This window comes from Punica granatum, chromosome 5, assembly GCF_007655135.1.
Source record: "Punica granatum isolate Tunisia-2019 chromosome 5, ASM765513v2, whole genome shotgun sequence".
Lineage (NCBI taxonomy): Eukaryota > Viridiplantae > Streptophyta > Magnoliopsida > Myrtales > Lythraceae > Punica > Punica granatum.
In genome coordinates this window covers 512,577-525,656 of record NC_045131.1, presented here as the reverse complement: position 1 = coordinate 525,656, position 13,080 = coordinate 512,577, and the positions used below count along the sequence as shown (strand labels likewise).

The window sequence follows — 13,080 nt, the reverse complement described above, 5'->3', positions numbered from 1 at the left end:
GTGGTTCACTGGCAGATCAGAGCGAAGTGTTGGGCCATCTGGGCTCATTCTTTCAGGCCCAAATTAACTGCATGATGGGCTTTCTTTGGGCCTCCTGAAGCCCGTTGAAGATCTAATAAAGAAATAAGATTACCAGAAGAAATTAGCGGGAGAAAGAAAAGTAACCGCAAAAGAGAGAGGGAAAAAAAAAAAAAAAAAAGGGAGAACAAGAGAGAGAAATTGGTGACGTTGGTTACAATGCCAAATATCAGCCAGTCAGTCAGTGGTCAAGCACCAGCCATGTTTCTTCTTCCCTGCCGGTTAATTTTATCCTCATTTGTTGCTCTTCCCGATGGTCGCATTGTTCGGTTCAACTTAACGGCCGGCATCTGAAGCTCTCAGCAAAAGCTCGAGACAAAAGCTACGCTCTCACCTAAGCATAGCAATTTACTAGGTAAGCAAGCTCCTGCCTTAGAGGCTTAAATTTGCTGCTCCACCATCTGTTGAAATCTCTGCCTGCTTCTTCTTTCCTAACATTTGCACTTCATGTTCATTAGATATAAGATATCATGGGTGGAAGAGAATATGGGGAAAGAAATGCGGGTTCTGTGAAAGCAGCCATTGATGTGTATGGAGAAAAGATTAATCTTGGACACAACCCTGCTCTTGAGAAAAGGCAGATGAATTCGTCAGAGGTATGATTGATTCCTCTCTGCTGCTCTGCTAGTTTAGACCTTCTGGCTGACTAATTACTTGATTGGAGTCAGTCTGCTGCTGGTGTTGTCTCAGTTTCTTTTGAAATCTCGCACCTCATATACGCTTCTTGTTTCGATTTCCCTTCTCCTGCCTTTCCTTCCAGGGATCCTCTTCAAGAGCAAAAGAACTCCTTCTCGCGAAGAAGGATATAGACCGATGCGAAGACAGCAGAAGAACTGCAGATTCAGTGAAAGCCCGGGCGGAAACTGAGCTCTTGGAAGCTAAGAAGACAGTGAAGCATCTCAAGTCACTGATAGAGGAATCCAACTCCAAGGCAAAATTGAAGACTCAGGACTTCGAGAAGCTAAGACGGCCTGCCAGGCGTGAAGGGAAGTCATCGATAGCTGGAAACAGCAAAAGGTATCGTTATGAAGATGTGATGAGAGAACTGGATTTCGTCAAGCGGGAGTTAAGTAAACTTAAGCTCGACGTGGCCTCTGTCTTGGAAGAGAAGTCCAGAGCTGAGAAGGAAGCTGAGGCATCCAACCCTAAAACTGGATCATACTCAGGCTCGGTGGAAACGCTCAGGAAGGAGATTGAGGAAGTAAATGAGGAGCAGATGCTAGTTGAGCTAGCGCGGATCGAGGCCTTGAAAGAACTCAATGGGATTGAGGCTCAGAGAAAAAAGGAAGCTAGTGAGTACATGGCCGCGATGGAGGAAACAAGGAGAAAAATCACAGAAGTTAATGAAGAGATCGAGAGTGCAAGGGACATCGAGGCTACATTGGCTGTTACTCTGTCTGACGTCGAGGTGCTACAAGTTGGATTGAGCTTAGCAAGGGATATGGAGAAACGGAAGGGCAATAATACTGCTGCTGAAGATGAGTCTGAGGCTTCGCCCTCACTAAGATCAGTAATGGAGGAACTGGAACGGGCGAAGAAGGAATTGGCTTCAATCAATGAAGAGGGATTTCAGTTTATGGCCTCGATGGATGTTATTCGGAGAGAGCTGAGGCACGTGATCGAGGAAACCATGACACTGAAGAAGAATGAGGAGAAGGTGGATATGACGGTTCAGAACCTGAATTCCAAGCTGCTGAGGGCTAAATCCAGATTGGAAGCTGTGTCGTTGGCTGAGGAGAAGGCTAACTCGACAGTCTTGAATCTCTCTGCCACGCTTGAGCAGTTAAGGACTGAATCTGAGGCTGCAAAGAAAGAGAAGGGGCTGATTGAGGAAGAGACGGCGAAGATCAAGGCGGAAATTGAGAAAACTGAGAGCGGAATAGACTTGACCGAGGAAAAGCTTCGAGCAGCGATGCAAGAGCTTGAGGAAGCCAAAACTTCTGAGGCATTAGCGCTCGAGAAACTTGGGGCGCTCATTGAGAGAACGGTGAGGGACAGGGCATCTGCATCGCAGCATAGTTCACATATAACAATATCAAAGTTCGAGTACGATTATCTGATAGGGCGAGCGACAGGGGCTGAGGAAATCGCCAACAAGAAGGTTGCGGCAGCCCAGGCTTGGATTGAGGCCCTAAAGGCAAGCGAAAAGGAGATACTAATGAAGAGTGGGATAGCGAATCGAGAGGTCTGGGAAATGAGAGTGCACGAAGAGCAGCAAGTTTTTAGGACTGAGAGGTCACTCTCTGCAAAGAAGAAGGTTGGGGGAGAGCTCAAGGGTAGGAGGATGCCGGGGGATGTAAACTCGGAAACTGAATATCTGCCCCTGGCAGTATCCCGGAAGTCCCCAAGAAAAGTTGCTGGAGAAAAATCATATCCATCTCCCGCAAGGAGAGTGAGGGTACGGAAATCTGGATCTCCAGCTACCCGGCAGACAGGTCGGTCCGCCTCAATCACTCTGAAGAGGAGGAAGGATGTAACGCCAGATATATCAAGTTTCTTTAGCGGGAAGAAAATCGAAAATCAAGTACAATAAAGATTTCACACGGAGCAATTCTATTCAAGGATGGAAACGAAGCTCCTGGATAGTGCGAATCCTTTTTTCTAATGTATGAATCGCAGATTTTCACCTGTAAATCGCCATTGTGGCTAATCAAGAACTTTTGTGCAGAAATGAGACTGGTTGGATTGTCCTTTTTCTCCTATGAAAGCCTCCTGCATCTTCAGTGCGGTGATTCGATTCTGTTTGAGGTTAGACGGGCTATAGATGGGTATTTTGTTTCCACTTGCGTTCGTTCTCTATTGTACATGAGCGCACAACACTGGACAAAGTTACCAAATAATAACAGTAGAAAGCTCAGAGAGCAGCACGACAGCATACAATATGACTGTCGAAAGAATAGATCAGAAGAGTATCTCATTTTGTGACAAGTGTTCTGTTATTTACTATTTGCATCGCATGCCGATGTATGCACCTTGAACAGGTTGGTTGGGTCTCCCCAATCTTCTGCACCAACCAAATTCTGCATTCTTACTCAAACAAACTTCCAATACAAAATTCATTTTGCTTGCTGCCATTCTCCCCTTCTCCCCGTCCCCTTTAAGTTGTCAGTCATGTAATGACCAGCGAAGCATCGAGTTCCATTTATGCGGGGTTGGATCATCGCTTCCTCAAAAATAAAAATATGTTTGCCAGGATTCTTTTCACTAATTCCATGCATGGCCTTGCTGCTGCATTTAGTTTGCATCGATTCCCGCCATTAAACTATTGAATTGTCTGCTCGGCGAGATTGTAATTATATTGTATTCCCCTGGGAAGTTTATGCATATGAAGTTGATTTACATGCATTTGTTTATAAACACGAGCTAAACTAACTTTGCAGTACATAATCAACTAACTATTTTATATTGGGTGTCACATACTCCGGACATAAACTGATAAACTAACAAAAGAGGAAGTTTTGCTAGATGCACATCATCTTCACCAACACCAGCTGCTCTGAGATTCGTCTCTCCTCCATCGCCTCGGCTCCGGTAATTTGAGAGGGACCAGAAGCTCAGCTGTTCCCGCCTTTAAGAACTTGCACCCCAGGTACTCAAAAACCCCTCTAGCAACAATTGCGCTCAACCTCAAGTCCCTGGCGATGTCGCGGGTGGTGGTCCGGAAATTGTCCACAAACGGACATAGGACGAGGATGTAACTTATGAGCAGATGGACCTTCTTGGGGAGCATCACCTTGTTACCCAAGACAGCAAAGACAGCTGAAAATCTCCTTCCGAGCAAGTATGCAACCCAGCGTGGATGTGGACCATCTCCCAGAGTGAAGGTCCCTGAACTTCAGTAGGTGAGTGATAAATGAGAGTATGCAACCCAGTGTGGCCCTCACAACCTCGTCCTATCGAGATCAAAGTAAACACAATCACAAGATTATTCAAGATGCGAGATATTAGAAAAGAGTTGGCGGGGCTATCTATCCAGACCAGCCAAATCGAATGTGGCAAAAGCCGGCCCTAGTAGAATTACTGCTACAGTGAAGTAAAATATTTTCCATTTCCCTTCAGAGAAACAACAATCATTACCTCAGTCTCCTTTAGTATATAGATTCTCTTGCGGACAAAAGTGGGGTAGGCACTGTATGGATAAAGATTTCACAAGGAGTTACTCTGTCGAAGTCGTTCAATTAGGAACTCGTTTGATCCTTCATTCCGACTTGATCTAATTCTATTCAAGGATGGAAATGAAACTGCTGGATAATGTGAATTCCTTTTCTCGGATGTATGAGTCACGGATTTTCACCTGTAAATCGCCATTTCGGCTAATCAAGAGGTTTGTGCAGAAACGAAACTGGCTGGATTGTTCTTTTCTCCTATATATGAAAGCCTCCTGCATCTTCTCTTTAATCACAGTGCGGTGTATCGTCTAATTTGAATGTGAGACATGGATGTGACTCTGGTTTTTCTTTTTTTGGGGCTATCTTCGGCAGACACCCATTGTTCCTCGATGTATAGGTTCGCACGAGTATAAATTCCATTCCAACACGTTTGTGACAAGATTTTTTTGGGATGTTCAACGCCAAAGAGGTAGGAAATTAGTTGGTCCGTCAAATAATATTAATATGGTCTCACAAAATGTAATTGGGCCGTGATGTTAGATGTTCTTGACGCGTACACATGAGCGAGTGACAGTATGTGTGTGCGCGCGCAAGAATCTCATGTGTATGTTAATGACTTGCCGAGGTAAAATAACAATCTGCAAGACAAAGATTTGCTTAGCGGGACAGAATTAGTGGAAACAAAAAACACTAATCGCTAACAGTAAAAGAACAAAAATATGATTAGGAACTATATTGAACTAAGAATCACAATTGTGATTCCATCTTGTATTAATTAGGGCATAATGGAAACAGAAAATTATGTTGTTATAACGATAAAGAATTAGAAATTTGGAAACCATAATATATATGAATGATAATTGCGATTCCGCGTTGTATTAATTAGGAAATATACCGTCTACGCGTGAATCAATTTAGATACTCTCTGTGGATATATGTTTCCTAAAGCGAACATAATTATCTTGATTGGCAAGAATATTACCGTTACTCTCTTATATAAATATGCAAGAATACTATTCACCCAAAAATGTGCGAGAACACTCCACGGTCCCCTTCTTCGCCCCATTCATCAAAGTCGAAAGGTATCTCTCTCATCTTCGATCATTTAAGAATAGTAATCGGCAGTGATCTGATCAATCATTAAATGGACGTCTGCTTATGTTTTCCAGTGGCAGTTTACTAATAAGAAGAATTTAACTTCATTCGGTTGCTCTATCGTTGAGATTTTGAGATCAATGGGTCGCGAGAAATTATCGCTCAATCTCGTTGGCAACGAGAAGTTGAGGAGGCTGACCTTTGAGAGGAGAAAGAAAGGGGTGATAAAGAAGGCCAAAGAATTCTCCATTCTGTGCGGAGTCGATACGTGCGTGATAATCTATGGCACGCAGGTAATCAGCGACCAGCCTGATGTCCCTGAAATCTGGCCTCCAAACCCTGAGGAGGTCGCCCGAATCATCCAGCGGTACAAGAACGAGGGCGTCAACTGCCACAAGAAGCGGGCCGTCGTCGGGCTGGCCGAGTTCTTTCAGAACCGGAAGAAGAAGCTAGACACAGACCTCGTGAAGGTCCGCACTGCAGTCTGGGAGGCGAATATCCCCTTCTCACACAACTTGATTGCCAAATGCTCGGAGGTGCAGCTGTTATCACTCCGCACCCTTCTAGTGCGCAGGCTGGAGAGTGCGAAGAAACGGCTCAAGGCCAAGGAAGAGAAGGAAGCCACCAGCTTTCAGGCGAGGAGTAGCATCAACATTGTCGCCCCAGGGGCGGGATTTGACTCTGACCGCCGCCACTTCCACCACCAGCAACTGAGGCACTCGTTCTACGTGCAGGCCTCTGCTGGCCCATGCTGCCACGAGCCGAACCGCATCAACGTGAATCTGCCACCTTTTCCGTCCCAGCACCATGCGCCAAGTGCACCAGTACCTCTGCTGCCAATTAGTCCTCCTGCGGTCGACTTGAGCCACTTCGGACCAGCTGGGTTGAGCAGCGTTCTTCGTCAGAGGCAAACTGATCACCATCCCGTTTCTTCATTGGACGGCTCAGCCCCGAGCAGTAGTTGCAGCAAGAGCAACTGCGCCACTGATCACGTGCACATGCCAGCGGCAATGGCTGCTCACCATTTTCTCGCTGGTAATAGATTTCATCATCACCCCCACCGTTCCCTGATGAACTGTACTGATAGGACACATAACTGCTCCAGCCCCGCCGTTCATCATCAGTACTCTGCGGTCTTGGGGTTCCCTGTGGCGATGCATGAGCCTGAACCATGAAATGCCACTTGTGGGGCGAATTCGGGGTAAGGTTCATCAGTTTCAGGATGGGAAGATGAAGAACGACTCCTGATCGTCATCAGATGCATGCTAAGTCCCCCCTCCATTTGTTTAATCAATTCCATGACGCATACAAAAACCGGTGACAGTACTCTCTATATATAGTACGCACGCGGACTTGATGATGAACAGATCATTCTCAATTAGGGTTTCTAGATTAGGTTAATTCATCTATTCAGTTGTGATTATTCAGATCTATTATCTGATGAACTTTAATTTTATTTTTGGGAGCCTGTAACAGAGCTTTATCTATATTTGATGATGACCGTGCAGAATAATATATACTACTAGTTATTAATTTTTCTTTTACCGATAAGCACAATTTTTTACTTAATTATTTAAGCACCTACATATTCAAGTAATATATATATATATATATATATATATTGTATATTCCATATCTCACAATTTCAAATGGCATATATGCATATTGTTAGAAAATATAAGATTCTCTTAATAGTTTCCTACAACGTAAAATTTAAAATAATTAAGAAAAATGTATCACACATAAAAATTTTACTATATATTATTTATATTTACATATAATTAAACTGACGATGGCGCTTCTTGAAGTGGCCTCTGATAAAATGATGACGTGATTTCATGAGATTTGGTTTTGGGATAGGTCGCTACGCGAGACAATGACAAAGGAGTTTTTTTTATGTATATATTTCATTTCTCACTTCATACTAGTAAATATTATTATATGTCGTGCATATTTCGAACTTTTCTTGTATATATATATATACACTCAAACGTATTATAATGAGAAAATCTTATAATTTAATAATTACGAAATAATATGTACATGAAAAGTGTTTCCTTGATAATTAAATAAGAATATTTCCTTCCTAAATATTACACTGTATACTGATTATATAAATAGCAAATATATTATTGTATCAAATGGCATATGTATATTGTTAGAAAATATAAGATTTACTTGATAATTTCCCTTAATGTAAGATTTAAAATAGCTAAAAAATATATCAAATATATTAATTTTCATGATATAATAATTATATATATATAATTTTATAATTGAGCGGACGATATGATTTCCTGGGCTTGTAAAATAGGGACATACGTGATTTTACGAAATTTTAGTTTGAGAAAGTGCCTGCACGAGATATCGACAAAAAAGTTAGCTAATATATATATGTGTATATATATATATATATATATATATATATATATAAAATCTGATACTCTATTATGAAAAAACTGGTGGTAAAAGAGAAAAGGAGGGGTTTTAATCTTTGGCTGGAAGTTAAAAAAGAAATATTTCTAACGTGCAATATAATTTGTTCCCAATTATTTTGTACCTTTACCTTTTTCTCATTTCTTCTCATCTCCTACTTTTTCATTTTTTTTTTTCGCTTGACCTATCGTTTAGTATATAGACCGAAGAACTTTACAAAACTTTCACGACAGTTATCCAAATAAAAATTTACTTGTGCAAATTGTGTTACTCTTGCTTGCCCACACCATGCCATATATATTACGATTATGAGTGTGCACGGATATAGGATATACCAAGAACTAGTCGGAACCTATCTATTAGAGTAGAGTCCGAGTAGCTCATATTGAAAATAAGGTAGGATCTGGATATAAAAATACGGAACTAGTAAAAACCAATTCCGATTCTGGTTCTTACATATAGGGTACCCAAAACCGGAACCCAAACCCGAATAATAATTTTCCTCATTATATATATAGTTATTTAGATATTCCTATATTTAAAAATATAGTCAGTAATTTAAAAAAATCTAAATCGATGTCGACATTTTGTTTTACGTAATTACTCATTATGGATGAGACATTTTCAGTTTTATTTAGCGAGATAAAAAAAATTTACAGATTCCAATAGAGTACCTAAGACCTATGATATAATACAAGTTCCGAGTAGGTTCTGGTTTCATGACTCAACGAGTTAGAGTTCGGCTCCAAAATCTTGATACTTGTCACTTACAGGATATGGTCCGAATATCGTGAAAAAAAAAAGGTATCCGGACCCGCACACCCCTAATTCGACATAAGGTTACCTTATTTTTAAGAACATTCGGTTCTCTAACACAGTTGAGTGGGTAGGTGGTTGTTTCAGCTATATATAATAAAACATATTTATGATATCAAAGTTTTATAATAAATTAGATATCCACCAGTAGATCTCTCTCCCCCCTCAATAATACACAGAGGAGACAATGAAGGAGACGATAGATAGGCGGTAACTATCAAACATCATATTAATAATTGCAGGACTAATTAAAACATCATCGTGAAGGGTCGATCATGAGTCACATGTAAATGTGTATACTATGCATGGTGAGCCTCACATGTACAAAGTACAAACTAATATGTCAACGCATGTAGTTGCATAACACAATTAATTAGTGAACATGTAGGTCATGGGTCAGCGTCTGAGAGCTTTTTTTTTTTTTTAAGATACGTATATTTTCTCCATCTGGAACATGTTGTTTATTGATAATTAATTAACATTATTCATTTGGAATTAAGCTTGTGGTCTCCAAGCGACAACGGAGAGAGAGAGAGAGAGAGTTCGAAGAAAGAGGTGCAGTGCAGATTGAAATTTCGTTTCTGTTGAGGTCAAATTTCAAAGTAAGGGGGCCCACACAGGATCCAAGCTGTTGATCCTTGTGTGGGTTAACATCTTGACTGTTTCATGCGCATAGTTATATAATTATTATCCTCCAGCTCATTGGAAAAAAATAAATATATTTCTGGACCACGAAATATCAATTTCATATATGAATATATATGTGTGTATATATATATATATATTTCCAAAATTGAGATTATGTTAACTTGAGAAGATTAATGAATTATGCGGTCACGAGGGGCACACCCGCAAGATATCACAAAATGAGATTGTCCAATGCGATCGTGATTTAGAACGAATAAAAAAACCAAATTAAAGAATTCTGAAGGAAAACAATCTTACGATATATAGAAGGGATTTTCTCTACATTGATTGAGGAGTTGGTGGTTTGGGAGAATTATAATTCAGCACATAACCTTTTTTTTTCCAATTGCAAAAGGAGATTTATAAGACTACACTACAATGAAATAACATAATAGCTAATAAAGAGCACGGTAGTCTCATGACAAGTGTGCGTTGAATCTCTTGATTACTAGATGAAAGCGTGAACCTTTACGCTACACTTTTTTTGATGATATTGATGGCATATAGCTTGAATGATCGATAAAATTTTGAATTGAAAATTGTGGAAAAGTAATGATAGGTCCGATGATATGTGAGCATCACTCTAACCGATCTTGTATGAATCGCGGATTGTAGAGGTTCCATAACTCGCGATCCAAACAAACTACGAAGCATGTAATAAACTCCCGGGTTGCATAACCATAAACTATTTGAGCACATAATCTTTTTCCTTGTTAATTATGTTGTGCGTTTCCATTCTCGAACAAGCAAAATTCAATAGAACTCGGGATTGGTTGCATGGATTTAAGTCCCTTCTTTTTTCTTTTTTTTAGTTTTTGCATTTCCTACTTTGTAACTCCTCTTTATGCCTTCCACTTCTTCATTTGTACTCATGAACTGATGTATGTTCTTTTCATGGCTCTTGCTGTCATATTTTGCTGATGAGAAGCCCTTGAAAACAAGAAAAAGTCAATCATATTAACCTTTTCGTTTGTCACGTGGCATGACTACAGTATAGTACTACTTGTAACCTTTGAAAAAAGTAGCCCGTCTTTACAACATATTCGATTTAATTAAGCAATAGTCATACCGGCTTTGTTGACCGGACATAAAAGAGTTTACCCTCTCTTTTATTCAACATATATATCAATCTCATACTCATCTTCCTTCCAGCTCGGCCCCTTATATATATAAGAAGAGATCTAAACCACATCGCAAAGGAAATTAAACCCTTTCTGTTCTCTCTCTCTCTCTCCCTCCCTCTCTCAAAAATTAACAAGAAAATGGACATTGTCAAGCCACTTAATGGCAGCATAAAGAGATACTGGAGGAGGAAGAAGTACAAGCGGCTTCATGCCGAGGTCGCGCACCAGAAGAGAGTGCAAGTCATGAGGTTCGGTAGAGGCAGCTCACGACGGTTTTGGAAGATCAGGATCGTCCCGAAGCTGCAGTGGAGGATTCCTTCTCCTTTGAAGCTGCTCACGAGGCTGAGGAATGCTTATGTTAAGATGATGTTCAGCTTGGCCGGTAACGTCGGGTCATTGAACACGAACAGTGTTTTCGGGGCCAAGAGGATTCCCAAGGCAAGGCAGGCCCCAGTGGTTTACTCAGCCGACGAAATTGAGAATAGGCTGGTTTATGAGATTTACTTGGCCTTGAAAGCTTCCCGGGACTTAGCAGTAGCTCCTATGTCCTAGAAGGAATATATTTAATTTCAGCCTCTCTCTCTCTCTCTCTCTCTCTCTCTCTCTACGTACATATATTCTGTTTATATATGTATGCTTAGACGATCAAGTGTTCAATTATAATTTTTCCCTCATATAACATATATATATTTGTCCCTTAATTCTCGTGATACATCTTATTCTTTGCCCTGAAGAAAATTCATACTTAGAGTTTGCTTCTGAGAAAATCTCAAGAAAGCCATGACTGTTTTCTATGGTCTGTGTTCCTGTAATATATATATATATACACACACAGTATGTCTCAATCCCCACAAGAAATTGAGGTTAAATCTTATAAATTTAGTTGGCGTTATGTAATTGATTTTTGCCCCCTCCCCCCTCTCTTCCTTTTTTATTCTCTCTCTCTTGACAAGTTCTTTATATATATATATTTTAGCAGAAAAAAAGGAATGGTCAGGAGAAAATATGACTTTCTCTTGGATTATAATTGACAAATAAATAATAAAGATAGATAAATGAATACACTCTTTGGGTAGGTAAATATAATTGGACAGATTGGCCCTTCCCTTGCTGTCCTTGATAATTGAATGATACGCTTGGTTTGGTTGGAGCTTGGCAGGCTCAAATTAGAGCAAGTTGGGCTATCCTAGCAGCCCATTACTATATTCGAACACATACGTGATATGATAAGGGGCTCTCAATATTTATCTATCTATCTATCTATCTATCTATCTATCTATACATTATTCTAATATTTATATATTTATCTATCTATCTATCTTGTGGATAGTAGAGATATCCTTTTTGTACTGTCACAAATATTTTTTCTTTCCTCTTCGATTTTTATAAAAAAAGGTATTAGGTAGTGAGATTTTAATAATTTAATATATTAAAATGGAAAGTAGATAATAGGTTTTAATTTAACAGTTATTTCTTTAGCTCTTTCAATATTAATTTCTTTTTTGACAATTTTAAAAAAATAAGTTTGAGTTTTGTTACTACCTAGTTTTTAAACTTAGAAACGGTAATTAAAATGACATGACTTAATTTCTTTGTAAATTATTATTTTAGATTTAATTTTTTATTAATATATAAACAAAAAATTCTATATTACGGGTTAATTATTTTTTTGTCGTTATCAAAATATAATAAACGAAATAATTATTGCTGCAGAAGCGCAGAGAATTTTTTTTTTTTTTTGGGGGCTAATCCGGGTGTCCGCCCGACTAATTTAAAAGAGAGAAATGGAGGTGGGAAGTTGAGATATCAAGCAAGCAAGAGAAAAGGAGCACGTTGAAGAGGATTAAGTCATAAGTAGACCGGAAGTTAGAGGTGGACCCCCCCAGTCCATTGCCATTGGCGGTTCAAATGACACGGCCAATTGCTTTGAAAAAAAATACCATAAAAACGACATTTAAAATTCAACATATATACAAATATAGTCAACTAATTCATGTTTATGTGATCTCTTATAACAATTCCCAATATGTCAATTAATCCGATGACGACTTTTCCTTCTTTGGTAAGCGTTAAAAATTGAATTAAGCATTTCGTAATTTCACAATTAATATGAATCCCGCTTCTTCGTGAATCAAGAGGTCTTCAAGAGTATCACCGTTTATTTATTTATTTGTTTGTTATTCCAATTTGGAACGAGATAATATGAGAAAAGTAAAAAGAAAAATAAGAATACAAATACAAATACGGTACACTTGAAGCCATGTACTTTACCCCTTATATCTGGGAAGAGGAGTACTTGCCCTTCCAATGTGTTATTAGTAAGGTGGTGGTTGATATATATATATATATATATATATTTGTATATGCTAACAAAGGGGTTTGTTAAGAGTTGTAATATAGAAGCAAATAAAAATCCAATCATCATTAGCTTATATCATATCATATGTAAGCAATAGCCCTCCCCTACTAACTCGGACAATCAATTTTATTTTCCAATTCATGTGACCAAAATCACTCAATTAAATTAATATATATATATATATGTATATATTATTTCACTAGTCATGATAGCCCGGACCGGAACCAACCAGCAGCTAGCAACCGACGAAGGCACCCTTTCATCCTTCACACGTACGCCAAAAGTCCCCCCACCAAACACCCCCCCACCCTCCTAACTAACTAACTCTGATGGATATTATAATATAAAAAGGCTTCCCGTTCCGTTAGGCCCAGTT

At 39.3% G+C, this 13,080-nt stretch overlaps 3 protein-coding genes across 3 annotated transcripts; all 3 read left to right on the top strand.

The window, feature by feature from the left end:
* Positions 1–197: 197 nt before the first annotated feature.
* Positions 198–2,818, top strand: LOC116208585 (protein PLASTID MOVEMENT IMPAIRED 2). The gene is made up of 3 exons (XM_031542112.1): positions 198–433; positions 537–674; positions 839–2,818. The coding sequence occupies exons 2-3, from the start codon at positions 549–551 to the stop codon at positions 2,609–2,611; spliced, it is 1,899 nt and encodes a 632-aa protein (XP_031397972.1). The 5' UTR covers positions 198–433; positions 537–548; the 3' UTR covers positions 2,612–2,818.
* A 2,356-nt stretch (positions 2,819–5,174) lies between these two features.
* LOC116208674 (MADS-box transcription factor PHERES 2-like) lies at positions 5,175–6,826 on the top strand. The gene is made up of 2 exons (XM_031542214.1): positions 5,175–5,269; positions 5,357–6,826. Exon 2 carries the CDS (start codon positions 5,423–5,425, stop codon positions 6,455–6,457), a length of 1,035 nt encoding a protein of 344 aa, XP_031398074.1. The 5' UTR covers positions 5,175–5,269; positions 5,357–5,422; the 3' UTR covers positions 6,458–6,826.
* A 3,566-nt stretch (positions 6,827–10,392) lies between these two features.
* LOC116207084 lies at positions 10,393–11,242 on the top strand. Its single transcript, XM_031539946.1, has one exon. The coding sequence runs from the start codon at positions 10,484–10,486 to the stop codon at positions 10,895–10,897; it is 414 nt and encodes a 137-aa protein (XP_031395806.1). The 5' UTR covers positions 10,393–10,483; the 3' UTR covers positions 10,898–11,242.
* Positions 11,243–13,080: the final 1,838 nt, after the last annotated feature.